The sequence below is a fragment of the Galeopterus variegatus genome, unplaced genomic scaffold, assembly GCF_000696425.1.
Source record: "Galeopterus variegatus unplaced genomic scaffold, G_variegatus-3.0.2 Scaffold284, whole genome shotgun sequence".
Classification (NCBI taxonomy): Eukaryota; Metazoa; Chordata; class Mammalia; order Dermoptera; family Cynocephalidae; genus Galeopterus; species Galeopterus variegatus.
The window spans coordinates 228,056-243,322 of record NW_007726395.1 but is presented as its reverse complement, the minus strand read 5'-3'; the positions used below and the strand labels follow the sequence as shown (position 1 = coordinate 243,322).

The following is a 15,267-nucleotide window of genomic DNA, read 5'->3' as shown; positions in this document are numbered from 1 at the left end:
AAGGAAAAAAAAAAAAAAAAAAAAAAAAAAAAAAAAAAAAAAAAATACACGTTTAGGGCCAGCCCGGTGGCGCACTCGGTAGAATGCGGCGCTTGGGAGCATGGTGGCGCTCCCGCTGAGGGTTCGGATCCCATATAGACACCGGTCTGCTCACTGGTTGAGCGCGGTGTGGGTGTGACACCGAGGGGTCTGATCCCGTTGCCGGTCGCGGTACGGGCGCGACACCGAGGGTTGCGATACCGTTACCGGTCACGAAAAAAGATAAAAAGGAATGGGCCGGCCCAGTGGCGCACTGCTACAGTGCACTGCTTGGGAGCGTGGCGGTGCTCCTGCTGAGGGTTCGGATCCCACAAACAGACCGGTTCCCGCTCACTGACTGAGCGAGGTGCGGGCGCAACTGCTGAGGGTTGCGATCCTGTTACCGGTCCCAGTCTGGTATGGGCGCGACACTGAGGGTTGCGATCCGTTGCCGGACATGAAAAAAGACAAAAAGGAAAAGAAAAAAAAAAAAAAGACAAAAAGGAAAAAAAAATACACGTTTATAGCAAAAAATCAATAGTACAGAAGGTTATGAAGTAAAAAGTATGTTTCCCCCTTTAACCGCATTCCCTCTTCTCACAGGTTAACATTTAATTTTTTATGTCACTTTCTAAAAATCTTCTATGTATGTGTATGTATGTAGCATGTGTATGTATGCATGAGTACGTGTTTGCACGTATACTCGCATGTGTGCAGTCACATGTCACTTAATGACCACAACACATTCTGGAAATGCATTGTTAGGCGATTTCATTGTTGTGCAAACATCATAGAGTGTACTTATGCAGACCTAGATGGTACAGCCCACTGCACACCTGGGCTATAAGGTATAGCCACTGTCGTACATGTGGTCTGCCGCTCACTGAAATGTCACATGGCGCAAGACTGTACCAGCAACAGCATGAAGGGAGCAGAGCTTCCTCCCTGGGGTGTGAGCTATTACTGCAGTGAGAGAATCCTCACATGAAGCATCCATCTAGCTGAAGGAACTCCTTGAAGGAGCATTGATGCAGCTCCACAAGAGGCGCTGGAATTCCGTGAGACTTTTCCTTTACAGTTTGAACAATGGCTCAATTTTCCTATTGCATGGTAAACACTGACACATCTCTGAGTAATATCTGGGTGAGTATCTTCATGTAGTCTTCCCTGAAGGTTTTTTTTTCCTTTTTGTCTTTTTTCGTGACTGGCAACGGATCGCAACCCTCAGTGTCGCGCCCGTACCGGACCGGGACCAGCAACGGGATCGCAACCCTCGGCGCTGCGCCTGCACCTCGCTCAGCCAGTGAGCGGCCGGTCTGTATGTGGGATCCGAACCCTCGGCGGGAGCGCCGCCGCGCTCCCAAGCGGCGTACTGTAGCAGTGTGCCACTGGGCCGGCCCTTCCCTGAAGGTTTTGTTGGTTTGTTTTTGGTGGCTGGCTAGTATGGGGATCTGAACCCTTGACCTTGGTGTTCTAACACCGAGCTCTGACCGACTGAGCTAACCCACCAACCCTAAGTCATTTTTTTGTTATCTCGCAGTGAAGGCTTACTATCAATATGAAAAAAAAGCCCATTCTGATCCATAAGAACTTGATTTCCTTAAAGTAGATTACTGAAACATATGAATATAAAGTTTATCCATTCACCACCTATAACTGCCTACATATTTTTATAATCACTATTGTGTGTGGTTTTGCTTTGTTTCTAATGGGGAGACAATCTGGTTTGGCACTAGGAAACCATGCAATATTTTGCCAGAAGACCCCATTGCTCCATTAGCATTGTCATAACACTATTGGGAACTAAAAACCTACATTCTGAAGTGGGAATATGTAACAGGGGCCTACAGTTTTTCAGTGACCCCAACTGCTGCCTTGAAAAATTGTGACCAACCCACATCTTAGAAAACAAGGGAACTTGCTTTACACTGGTATATAAAGTGTAAGGAGAAACTTATTAAATGCAATAGAATTCTGTTTTCCTTTCTGGATAAAAAAAATGCTGAACTACCGCATTTCAGCTGAGACTTAACATTTAGCTACAACGAACTAATGTGATACGAGGTGCTGCTATTTCCATCAAGCCAGAGGCCATGACCCACTGCCTACTGGAGACAGGCAGGACATGCAGAAGAGTGAAGGGCCATGTGTCATACGATAGGGAGTGGTGGGGACCGGGGTAAACTGGACAGCACAGCCCAGTCTAAAGGGCACAGGCTCCTCAGATTTGGTTGACTGTTGCCTCTCAGGGGAATTCTGATTCAGTGTTACCAGATCTTCTGATGTTTCAAGAGAAGACAGAAGACTGGATTTTCATGCAAAATCTCCCAAGTTTTAAATGTTAGCAACTACAATTCACTGTGTGGGGTCGAAACATTGCTGTAGGTAGAATATGGCCCACAAGCCACCAATATTAAGTAGTGGGAAGGGGAACAAAACCCCATTTTACTTCTCTTTCACTCCTTTATCTGAAGGTCTCTAGGTTTTCATGCTAGGATTGGAAGAAACAGGCACACGTACTTGAGATTAAGACCCCAAAGAACTTCAAGGGAAATCTTACATGATGATGAAAAGAAAAATAACTCAAAGAGAGTCAATTCAATGTTATTAACAGCTTACCAAAATTTCTTGGGCATCGGAACCAAGTTTCTTTAATGAAATTAAGTAATAACACCTTTATGTTCCCATAGCAATTTAAGAGTTTTACAACTAATTTTCATATTCATTTTTCTACTTGATCCTCACATCTTCATTTTTCAGATAATAACATAGGAGCACAAAGCAGACAAATGACTTGCCTGAGGCTCTCCTGCTAGTCAGTGGCAGAGTAAATGAAAACAGAGTCGTCTGGATTTTAGGGACTGTTCTCACTCAGCATGGCTGTCCAGGGCAACCTATTTCATAGATACTTGCTATGTATTTTGTTTTACTCATTATATCTGACAACGTTCTAATAGTACAGTGCATTAGAACTGGAAGGGTCATTACAGACAATGTAGTCTAGTAGTTCTCAACTTTTCTCTGCTTCCGTGTTGTTTACATGCGTAACACATTCCCAGCAGAAACACTGCTGAATGTGGTTATTCCTAGCTAAGGTGGAGAGAGAGGCACAGAATTGTGGAGGGTGGAAGAGAGTGTATGTGTAGACAGAACTGCACCCTTGAAGAAATCGTCTCCCATCAATCCCCAGCCCGCCTGCTCCCGCTCCCACCTCCAGGTTAAAAAGTCCTGGTACAGTCCATCCCTCTTTCTTTTCACGTGGCAGGTTAGGAAACTAAGGACAAGTCAGATGACTGACACGCCCAAGTTTACAGAGTAACAGAATGGCAAAGCCGAGTCTAGAACTCAACCTCTGAAACTAAAATACAAGGCAAGGAAGGGGATTCTAGTGTCTTCAAATATTCTCAAGACAATTATCACAGGTTGCAGGGTTTTGGGGGATTGTTGTTTCGTAGTGGTTTAATGACTTTTCTGGGACACCAGACGCACAGCTTCTCTTACCTCCCATCCTTCCATTTCCAGTCCTCTCTTCCCATATATATCATAGATGGCCCTGGTTTGGGGATCACTAAGCACTGCAAATTAAAAATCAAACATGTTTACAAATACAAAATTCACTGTTCAGTCTTTTCTGAAAACAATGACAACAATGTCATTAGGTAAGTCCATCTCTTGTTCCTCTTGGTCTGATCATAAGCTTCCTAGAGACCCTCTTCATTTCCTAAGCGTCCTTCCCCTCCTAATTGCTTTTCCAAGCCAACCTAGGATATGCTTAAAGGTGGCTATGAGTGAGAAAAGTCAGATTTTTCCAATGTCCAAGTTACTCTTAATTGTAAGGTACATCTTGTAGCTACCAAGGCATATAAGTTGCACCGTTAAGGAAGCTGCGCTGGCACTTGAATCACTCGAGGATAGTTATTTTCAAAAGAATTTGGTAAGTTTCTGCCACAGTGCAAAAAATACACTGGCTTGAAAGAACTGATTCCAGTTTCTAAAGAAGCTTAATGTAAAACTAGGGATAGGCTCTGATACTAGAAAAATCTGATTTATTATTTACTCTGTAGTTTTACCTGTTCCAAAGACAGTCTTCATTTTTTTGGTGCCCCTCTCCTCTTTATTTGTAAATCATTTTAAAAGGTACAAACACCTCTCACAATGTTGTGGGCCACATCATCTAAAGTAATTAGAAGATTTCCCAGCAAGGGTGAGGGCTATTCTGAGGATCTCCAACCCCAACTTGAAATCAGTGAAGCCAGCATTCCTTAGCTCCCTCCTCGACTCTACTGTTCCAAGTTCTGTTCAAGACTTTTGCATCTTTGTTCCCCCGAGAGTTACCATATATTTTTAGGCTCCATTCAAAATTGATGTAAATGATTCTATCCATATTCAAATCTAATGAAAAAGAAAGAAATGCTGACCACTGGAAAACACAGGAGCCAGACCTCTTGAATTAACCTCTGGGATTTAATAAGAAATATTTATTTACTATTTTATTTTAGTTTCCCTTTAGGCTCAACACGGGGCCAGATCTGCTGCTGCAGTACTTTCATAAGCACCAGTGGTTTTTCTGTTAACTCTTCCCCAAATCTCCAAAACAATACAAGCAAACTATGTGGATAATTTAAACAGTAAAATTAATGCAGCCATTTAGACAACAGATTATAACAAAAAGGAAAGGCTTTTGGTCTCGATTGCCACATAAATGTTCTGAATAGAGTTAAATTTGGTAATAATACAACACCAACTACACACATTTATCATGTACTACAGCTGGCTTTTTACTAGTCATTAAAATCTAAGTTTTTGATAAAACTATAAAGTGAAATACACTATAAGCTATTACGTCCACAGTAAAAAGTCTTTATTATTTTGTAAAGAAACACATTATCTATTTTTTGGTCTAATTAAGGAGTAAATCACCAAATGGTACTGGAATAAATAATTATTTTACTTGATATATGAGGGTACTTCAAAAAGTTCATGGAAAAATGGAATTAAAAGAGAATACCCCCCTGCCTACAGAATTTTCAGGGGAAAAAAAAGATAACACACATCTTTCCATGAACTTTTTGAAGACTCTGCATGTATCCTAGGAGTGATTAGCATATTAAAAATTTTTACTTAATTGGTAAAATATACATAACATAAAATTTACCATTTTAAAGTGTAGAATTCAGTACCATTAAGTACATTTCACAATGCTGTGTAACCATCATCAGTATCTGTTTCCAGAACTTTTCGTCATCCTAAACAGAAACTCGATACCCCTAAGTGACTTTAATATTTTATAAACATGTATCACAAAATTTTCTTTCTAATACACATAAGATGTAACTGTAAAAATCTGAGTGACTTGGTTCTGTTTCCTATCAGCCTTCTTAACATCTTCTTTCTTTTGTTAGAACCTCTCTTTGACTGAATGCTACAGAACCAATAAAAATCACTTCAGGATGAAAAAATGTCCTTGTATCTTCTCACAAAAGAAGAGAACAAAGAAGGCTTCCCTGTAATGATCAGCCTTTTACCTCTAAGATTTCCCTTTAGAAGAAAGCTGGTAAACGATTTAAAACCTGAGCATTCCCCTGCAATTCAGACTCTGGTCTATTACTTCACCTGGACTCTCATTTCCTACGTACGGGACACATATTGATTTCCAAAGCAAAATACTACTCTTTCAAAGGACCCTGTCAGTAAAAAGTACTAAACTAACCACCTCTTTTATATACCTCTAAGGACTCTCTTTTTCTATCCTCTACAAATCAAGTCTGTTAAAAATTGAATATCTGCTACCAGGGTGTTTCTAGGAAGCCAAGCCCTCCACTGACCTTCATAAGCCTGGTGAACAAGGTTAAATAGTCGTTCCGCTTGTGACTTGAGCTCTGGGTCTCTGTGCTTGTCTGGATGGTAAAGCATACACAGCCTCCGGTAGGCAGCTTTAAGCTCTTCAGAGGAGGCCTACAGAAAGAAAAATTCAATTAGAGAACAATCAATGCCACTTAAACATTATCATCATCAGAATCAGCCTTGAAATGGGAACCTTTCAGCCACATTCCGACTGTTTGCTCTCTACATACAGGACATAATGAAGTTATTCTTTATTACCTCAATAAAGCTTCTTTTTTCCACAGTTAATAAAGTGATCAATTATGTACATCAATAGTGACCGAGTTTTGCTGGGAAATGCTATCAGACGGAATAAAAGCTTATGTCTCTATATTGGCTCAGTGTGCTCTGAGCTGAAAACTAAAATGTCATAGAGACCTGCTTACTCTTTAACCTAAGTTGTTTCAAGTAAATCACGCCAACGTACTCTCAACAGAGAATATATTCAGGAAGAAAAAAGCTACATGCAATTAGGCAGAAATGACATCTATTTAATCAGTTTTTGACAAAGGAGATTTAGTGAATATTAATCCTTAAAAATCAAAGACAAGGGGGCTGCGGTTGGCTCAGCTGATTGGAGTGCAGTGTTGATAACAGCAAGGTCAAAGGTTCAGATCCCTGTACCCGCCAGCTGCCAAAAAACAAAAAACAAAGACAAATAAACTGTAAAACCAACACGCCCTCTAATTCAACCTCGAATTCCAAAAGGCAGCAATATAAAGTGGCTTTATAAACCTATAGTAACCAAACCTCCACTCCCCCATCCCCCCAAAACCTAAAGGCCTTTTCTCAACACAGTAACTCTCCAATTCTCCTGAGTAGTCCATTTGAAAGGGAAAAACACACTTATTCAAAGCACAGAGGACACGAAGAGCAGAATGGGCCCTGCGTGTGCTTAACCATGTGGAAGGCAGGGAGAAGGAGCAGAAGTAAAATCCGCCTTCTCCTTGGCATGCCTCAGCTGCCAAAAAGTTCTCAGAAGCCCCAGGAACACTTATAGTCTATTTACTGGCCCTTCGGGTGTGTTTTGGGGACCATTTTGGTCTATCAGAGGTGATGTTGAAGGGGCACCTCTAGATCTAGATGATTTGTCAAGGAAAGACCATTTTATTTTGGACGCAACTCAGCCATTTTGATAGCTGGAGCACATTTCTGGGTCACTGACAACATGTCAGAGGGGCCCGAAAAACCAGCCATCTGGACAGAAGAATGGGTCCAGGTCCCCAGTGGCCCAGGATTGATGGTGCTCTAATATCAGGTCCTGGAACACAGATCCTCAAGGAGAAAGAACATGGCATAATCAGTCCAGGGACAACATCTACAAAGGAGAATGTTACACTTATTTCTCTATGATTGCCATGATTTTCAATATCTTTCAATTCCAGGACTAATTTGTTTTTGCCAACAAAAGAAAGTAAGACTTTACTGTAGTTTAGTAATATTTTCTGGCAGGTAAGTATTTTCTGTAAGACTAAGTTATTCAGATGCTAGAAAACCAGGAAATCTGTGCCCGTTTACCAGAGATTCTAAACAAGAAATTCTGAGGAACTCCAAGAGGAAGACAAGAGATGTGACTGGAAAGACACACACAGGATGCATGGCCCACGGGTCCTGTGCCCCAGAGGAGAGGCTGCGGGGGAGGCCTGGGTTCTGTGTGCTCAGGCCAGGGCAGTTTCTTCATGAGGAGTAGGTGGCTGGGTGGATGACCTGCAAGAGTCTCTCCAACTTCACGTGATTCTGTCATCCACAAAAGAAAGTTAGACCTGAGCCACTCAGCTTGTCCTTTAAGCCAGGCCGCAGAGGGCTTGGCTGCTGTGCAGAGGCACATCCACACGCACCCTGTTTCATGCAGGAGCTCCTTGAAGTCTTCCACCATCTATTCCATCAGCAAATGTCAAGGATCTTGCTGACTTGGCAACCCTTTGCCTCCAAAAACTAGGTAGACTTCTGCCCCCACCTCCCGCTAATCTCTTTCTTCCATCTTCTCTTCTGGACAGCCTTTGGGAATCATACTGTTTGGTGGTGGTGGTGGGGGGGGGGACTGGCTGGTATGGGGACTGGAACTCTGAACCTTGGTGTTACAAAACTCACTCTAACCAACTGAGCTAACTGGCCAGCCCTATCACACTACTGAATGAGTTTTAGTTGACTGCCTTCCTCTCTTCTCTCCATTGGGTTATCTATGTGATTTACTCTGCAGTGCGGTAATTCACCAACCGTCCTTCCTAGTGGTTAAGAACACAGGCCTTGGAGTTCAACAGCCTGTGTTTGGATACCTGATCTGTCACTTCCAAGCTCTGTGACTGGGCAGATGAGCTTTGTGACCTTTATCTCTTTCTCATCTGTAAAAGGGGATAATAACACCTTTCAGGGACGGAATGAGAATGAAATGAGACAGTGACTATCAAGTGCTTCACACAAAAATTTATAAATTATAGCTCTTTTAAAACCCCTTGTTTACTCATCTGAACACTGTGGACAACAGGGTCTCTCTGACAAAGGTATGGTGAGGCAGAAATAAGATAATACATGTACAGGTGCTTAAAAATGCCTTGTACAGGGCCGGCCCAGTGGCGCACTCAGTAGAGTGCGGCGCTTGGGAGCCTGGCGTCGCTCCCGCCGAGGGTTCGGATCCCATATATACAGACCGGTCCACTCACTGGTTGAGCGCGGCGCAGGCGCGACACCGAGGGTTGCGATCCTGTTGCCGGTCGCGGTACGGGCGCGACACTGAGGGTTGCGATCCCATTACTGGTCATGAAAAAAAAGACAAAAAGGAAAAAAAAAATGCCTTGTACATAGTAGGAATGTAACCGCTTTGGCTATTTTTATCATCACAATTAAATTTCGATATCCCTTCAGTGGCATAAATACTGAAACTGGAACAACCCAGAGAGAGGGACCTGTTTCTGAAAATTCACTGAGCTGTATGCTTATGAGATGGGCACTTTTCTGTATGTATATTCTATTTCAATAAAAATACAGGGCTCCCGAGAAGAGATGGGCCTCGATATTTCCAGCTCTGCATTTTCTTCTTTTTCTTCTTCTTGCCAAAGGCTCCTTTCCTTGCCAATGCTATTTACGTGATGCAGCTCTTGCCACACTTACCAATATGGCAACTGTACCAAGCCCCAGTGTTTAAAACATAAATATTAGTAAACAATGGGAAAATAAAATATATCAATATATCTTCTCCACGTACGTTTACTTATGTGATGATGTAAAAGGGGCTTGTTCTTTCCTAAACAGCCATAAGAAACTATTTTCTTTCTTTCTTTCTTTCTTTTTTGTTTTTTGCTGGCTGGTACAAGAATTGAACACTGGACTTTGGTGTTATCAGCACCATGGCCACTGAACCAACCGGCCAGCATAAACTATTTTCTTTCTTTAAATTTTAATTGTTCTTTCCTGTATCTCATAAAAGTTACAAGTACAGGATTACACAGATTTGGCAGACTCTAAGATAGACTACTATTTCCCGGTTATTAAAATTATACTAGATGACAAGGGAGTAGAATATCTAGTCTGCAAGACCTTCTTTAATCATATTAATAAATGGCTTAGCATGCTATTGATTAAGTAATAGGAATGAGAAGTTTAATTTTTAATAAATATCATATTCAATGAAAGGTTAGATTGAGCCCTTTATCATAACTGAATAACTAAGGTCACTGGTTCAATATTTCATGAATGATAACCTCTTTTGCTATCATAAAAATACTGATATCATTTCAAAATGTAATGAGATATCATTAAGAATGATACCTAAAGTTACATACTTATTTCTAAAATTCCAAAATAAAATTAAGATATGTATCATGTTTCAAGTTTGAAAAGTTTCATCATCTCAATCATCTGGTTATATTTTCACTGGACAGATTATATGTTAGGGCACAAATTAAGTCTCAATAGATTTTAAAAGACTGATATCATGCAAAGTATCTTTTCCTACCAAAACAGGATAAAGTTAGAAATCAATAACAGAAAGAAAACTGGAAAATGCACAAATGTGTGGAAATTAAACAACACTCTCTTAAAAAACCAATGGATCAAAAAAAATTACAAAGGAAATTAGAAAATACTTAGAGACAAATGAAAATGAAAACATAACATACCAAAACTAATGGGATGAAGTGAAAGCAGTGCTAAGGGAGAAATGTATAGATATAAACACTTAGTTAAAAAACAAGAAAGACTGGGGCCCTGTGGCATAGGAGCCAGGGACTGGACCCCCCTCTCCCCCCACAACCAAGCACACCACCAGAGCCAAGGTGCATGCCCAAAACATCACCTCCATGTGGGTGGCCCACCATAGCCACCACAGTAACCCCAGCTGCTGTGAAAATGGCTGGACATCACAACCACCACACAGATGGTCCACCAGCCACTGGAGTGCACTGACACAAGGAGAGTCACCAGCAGAGTCCAAAGAAAAGAACAGGATGTTCCTCTCCACAAAGTCCATTCCAGAGGGACAGAAGAAGCATCTGCTCTATGATAATATTGGAGGACCTGAACACACCTTTCAGCATTGAACAGATCATCTAGGCATCAAATCAACAGAGTAACATTACTCTTTCAGAGGGAGAGAAGAAATCAGTGTTATCAGTGGTGGGAGGTGGGAGCGAGAGGGGGATAGAGAGAGATTGGACAAAGGGCATAAAAAATAAGTACAATTTGTAACAATATACATACTAGTAATATTGATTTGATCAACATATGTCAGCACTGAATCCCCAAAATATGTATAATCAATTATGATTCAATAAAAAAAGAAAAAATAAATAAATAAACATATAAAAAAAGAAATCAGTTGCATTTCTATACACTAACAATGAATAATCTGAAAAGGAAGTTAAGAAAACAGTTCCATTTATAATAGCATCAAAAAGAATTATTTAATAGAAACTACAAAACATTGCTGATAGAAATTAAAGATGACACAACAAATGGAAAGACATCTCATACTCATGAAATGGAAGACTTAATACTGTTAATATTGTTAAAATGTCAATACTATCCAAAGCAATCTACAGATTCAATGCAATTTCTATCAAATTCCCAGTGATGTTTTTTTGCAGAAATGGAAAAGCCATTTCTTGAACTCATATGGAATAGCAAGGGTCTTAAAAGGCCAAAACAGTCTTGGAAAAAAAAAAAATTGAAGGATCACTTCCTTATTTCAAAACTTACTATAAGGGCCGAGCCCGTGGCACACTCGGGAGAGTGCAGCGCTGGGAGTGCAGTGGCGCTCCCGCCGCGGGTTCGGACCCTATATAGGGATGACTGGTTTGCTCACAGCGCTCACTGGCTGAGCGTGATGCGGCCGGTCTCAAAAAGGACCAAAAAAAAAAAAAAAAAAAAACCTTACTACAATCAAAACAGTATGGCATAAAGATAGAATACAGACCTATGGAATGCAAAGCCCAGAAATAAATCCTTGCATATATGGTCAAATGATTTTTGACAAGGATGACAAGATCATTCAACAGGGGAAAAGACAGTCTTTTCAACAAATACTGCAGAGAAAACTGAACATCCACATGCAAAAGAACGAAGTTGGATCCTTACCTAACAACGAATACAAAAATTAACTCGAAATGGATCAAAGACCTAAACACAAGAGCTAAAAATATAAAACTTTTAGAAGAAAAACTAGGGATAAAGCTTCAAAACATTGAATTTGGCCATTATTTCTTAGATATGACACCAAAGGCACAAGCAAGTAAAGAAAAAAATAGTCAAATTAGACTTTATGAAAATTAAGAATTTTTGTGCACCCTGCTACAGTGCGCCGCTTGGGAGCGCGGCGGCGCTCCCTCCGAGGGTTCGGATCCCACATACAGACCGGCCGCTCACTGGCTGAGCGAGGTGCGGGAGCAACACCGAGGGTTGCGATCCCGTTGCCGGTCACGAAAAAAGACAAAAAGGAAAAAAAAAAAAGAATTTTTGTGCACCAAAGGACACTATCAATGGAGTAAAAAGACAACCCATGGAATGGGAGAAAATATTTGCAAATCATGTATCTGATAAGAGATTAATATATAGAATAGAGAACTCCTAAAACTCAACAACAAAAAAGCAGCCCAATTCAAAAATGGGCAAAGCCCTTGAATAGACATTTCTCCAAAGAAAATATATAGCAGATGAAAAGGCACTCAACATCACTAATCATTAGTGGAAAGCATAACAAAACCATAAGATACTATCTTACACACATCAGGATGACTACTACTAAAAAAATTCTTGTTTTAATTTGTATTTGTTCACCAGTGAGAGTGAACATTTTTCCATATATTTACTTGCATTTCAGATTTCTTCTTTTATGAAATAACCTATTCATTTCCTTTGTACTGTTTTCCAATTAGTGTATTCATCTTTTATTTTTGATTTCCAAGAGTTCCTTACATATATTAGAAATATGAATTTTTTATCAAATAAATATATTGCAAATTTCTTTTTTAGTCTTTTAATTGTTTATGATTTTAGGTTTTAGTTTTTTTCCTTTAACAAACATGGAATTTTCCCATTTTTATAGATTTAGGTTAAAATTAAATGCATCAACTGTCTCTTTTCTGATTTCTGCTGTGATGTCATGCTTAGAAAAGTCTCCTGACTCCAATTTCATCACACTTGCTTTCCTTAAACAATTAAGAAATTGAAGAAGTTGCTATATTTTCATTTATTTAAATTCTAGTGATAAAAAAAAGTAATAAACAAATAAACAAACAAATTCTGGTGGTGGAGTCCATCTCTGGAATCAACCTGCCAGCACATATTTGAAGAGGAGACTGCTGCTCTGCTTTACCTTCTTTCTTCATTTAACAAAGCAAGCCAAAACACATGAGGTATGTCACTAAGTTTGAACAACGGTCATACTGGTCAGGAAAGGCTAGATGAGGGTTCTCAAAGTGTGTTCTGGGGCCCACTGGGAATCCCTGAGATGCTTCTGGGGGGTCCACAAGGTCTAAACTACTTTCATAGTAACGCTAACCTGCTATTTGCCCTTTTCACTCTCATTCTCTCATGAGTGTACAGTGGAATTTTCTTGAGGCTACACGATGTGTGACAATATAATTGTTCTAATGATTAAAGGAACGTGTACTTGTCTTATGTTTTCTAGAAATTTCTAAGGTAGTAGTTTTAGGTTGAAATATAAGAATTTTGGGCCAGCCCGGTGGCGCCCTGCTACACTGCACCGCTTGGGAGTGCAGCGGCGCTCCCGCCGAGGGTTCGGATCCCACATACAGACTGGCCGCTCACTGGCTGAGCGGGGTGCGGGCGCAACACCGAGGGTTGCGATCCCGTTGCCGTTGCCGGTCCCGGTCCGGTACAGGCACGACACTGAGGGTTGCGATCCGTTGCCGGTCACGAAAAAAGACAAAAAGGAACAAACAAACAAAAAAGAAATATAAGAGTTTTCAGAGATTATCTCAATTGCTTTTCAGTTCTTTTACTGTCTTACTATCTTTGGTTAATTGCTGTAATATCTGTAACCTCATCATTGTCCAATACAGTTATTTTTAAAATCCTTAATTTTTCCTTATGCTTATACTGAAATTCAAGAAGTAGACTTTTATTTGTGTCGTTTTAAAATATTTCATCAGTTTGTCAGTTTTAAATTTAATTTAATATTGATAGCTATAACCCACATAAACAAAAGCTCTTTGGGGTCCTCAATCATTTAAAAATGTAAAGGGGTCCTGACACTGAAAAGCTCAAGAACTGCTGGGCTAGATGATACTACGGTGACAAAGAATCCCCAGATTCCAAAGGTTTCTTTCTCCCTCACTTTACATGTCCATTTCTAGTCAGTTAGTGCTTTCCTCAGGTCCCAGGTTGACAGAGCACTCACCCTTGGGGACCACTGCCGATCACCAAGGCAGAGGGAAGAGCATGAGATGCTCCGGCTCACGTGGCTCGTCAGTGCTTGAGCCTAGAAGTGACGCACATCATTTCCACTCACACTGTTGGCTAGAACTCATCACACGTTCTCACTCAACCACAAGAGGACCAGGAAGTGCAGCCCTACCATGTGCCAGGTGAGCAAGGAGCCAGTGATGTGTGCCATACAGCACTTACAACTGCCATAACGATGGTACTGGCTTCAGCATTTTGAAGGTGGACAAAGCCCGCAAGCAACAACTTCACAACCCCTCACACTGCACTACTGGGTGAAGCTACCAGGCTTTTTGTTGCCAAAGCCTGTAACTCGAAACCCAAACTTCCGGGCTGTCTCTGTACTACTGAATTTCAGCAACTAAGTCTTCACAAACTCTATCCTATTGGATTTTGGGAAGTCTGCCTAATTACCACAATTGAAGATTCATTACTGTCCATATGCTCCACAATAATCTGATTGAAATAAACTGTATCAGATAATAAAAACCTGTAATTTTTAAATGTTACTTGGTGTTCATAGACTTTAAAAGAAAAAGCAGATTTCAGAGCTAATTAACAAACACCAAGGCAGCATGGTTGCTTTGTGCTAAGAGCTGTTTCATGGACAGAAACGGTGTCACACATTATTTGGTTTTATTTAGTAGATATTGATTATACTAAGAGACTAAGACACTAGCTCAGGCACTAAAATCAACTATTTCACCAGACTTGATAAAAAATTACCTACTTCGTTTTGTAAAGCCTGAAGCTTTACACGATAAAATCCCTCTCAAACTCAGCCCTACCATATTCTGATGCCATTTGTCCTGCTCAACAGCCTTCTCCTCTTTTCATTTACGTGTAGAATCTCTTTGAAGGGTCTGGAAATAAGTTCCTGTACATGGGATCCATCCACAAACAGTAATAGACCCTGACAATGACAATGTATTTGGAATCATTCTATGATGTCAAGCACAGTGCAGACTGAAGTAACTCATTCTGCTGGACTGATTTTTATAAGGAACATTTCAAGTAGAACAGGATTTAAAGTGAGACTAGACTAATCTATATCTGTTGTAAAAATTTGGCTCTATTTAACTGACAAAAGAAAAATAACTGTACAAAAAGGTATCTGACCCATCTGAAACTTTTATTTTCTTTTACAGTCTTCATTACTGGTGCTAGTACAAAAGATGATAAACAAGCAACCTTTTCCTACTGCAATAAAGAAACATAAGAAGAGGATAATCAATATCTGCCAGATGAAAAAGAATAAGCCTAGCAAGGGAAAAGCCATTGTTTCATCTTCCAGCATGCTGTTCAGTCTTGGACTGGGTCTCCACAGGTCTTGACTGACACTGGGCCTAAGCCTAACGGTATGTGTTTGAATTTGCTCTCTTCCTCTGGTACCTGACTCTAAACAATTTTCATAAGTGAAAATTTAGGTTTACCAAACTGATAATAAACTCCTTCCAATAATAAATT

The 15,267-nt window shown here is 40.3% G+C and overlaps 1 protein-coding gene across 1 annotated transcript in view; it reads right to left on the bottom strand.

The window, feature by feature from the left end:
• Positions 1-5,971, bottom strand: part of DNAJC11 (DnaJ (Hsp40) homolog, subfamily C, member 11) — a 46,217-nt gene extending 40,246 nt beyond the window's left edge. Inside the window, exons 1-2 of the mRNA XM_008566994.1 lie at positions 5,844-5,971; positions 3,520-3,593 (exon numbers count right to left, since the gene is read on the bottom strand). Of these exons, the coding sequence (XP_008565216.1) occupies positions 3,520-3,593; positions 5,844-5,931 (162 nt within the window). The 5' untranslated portion in view covers positions 5,932-5,971. The remainder of the gene's footprint in view (positions 1-3,519; positions 3,594-5,843) is intronic.
• Between the last annotated feature and the right edge of the window lie 9,296 nt (positions 5,972-15,267).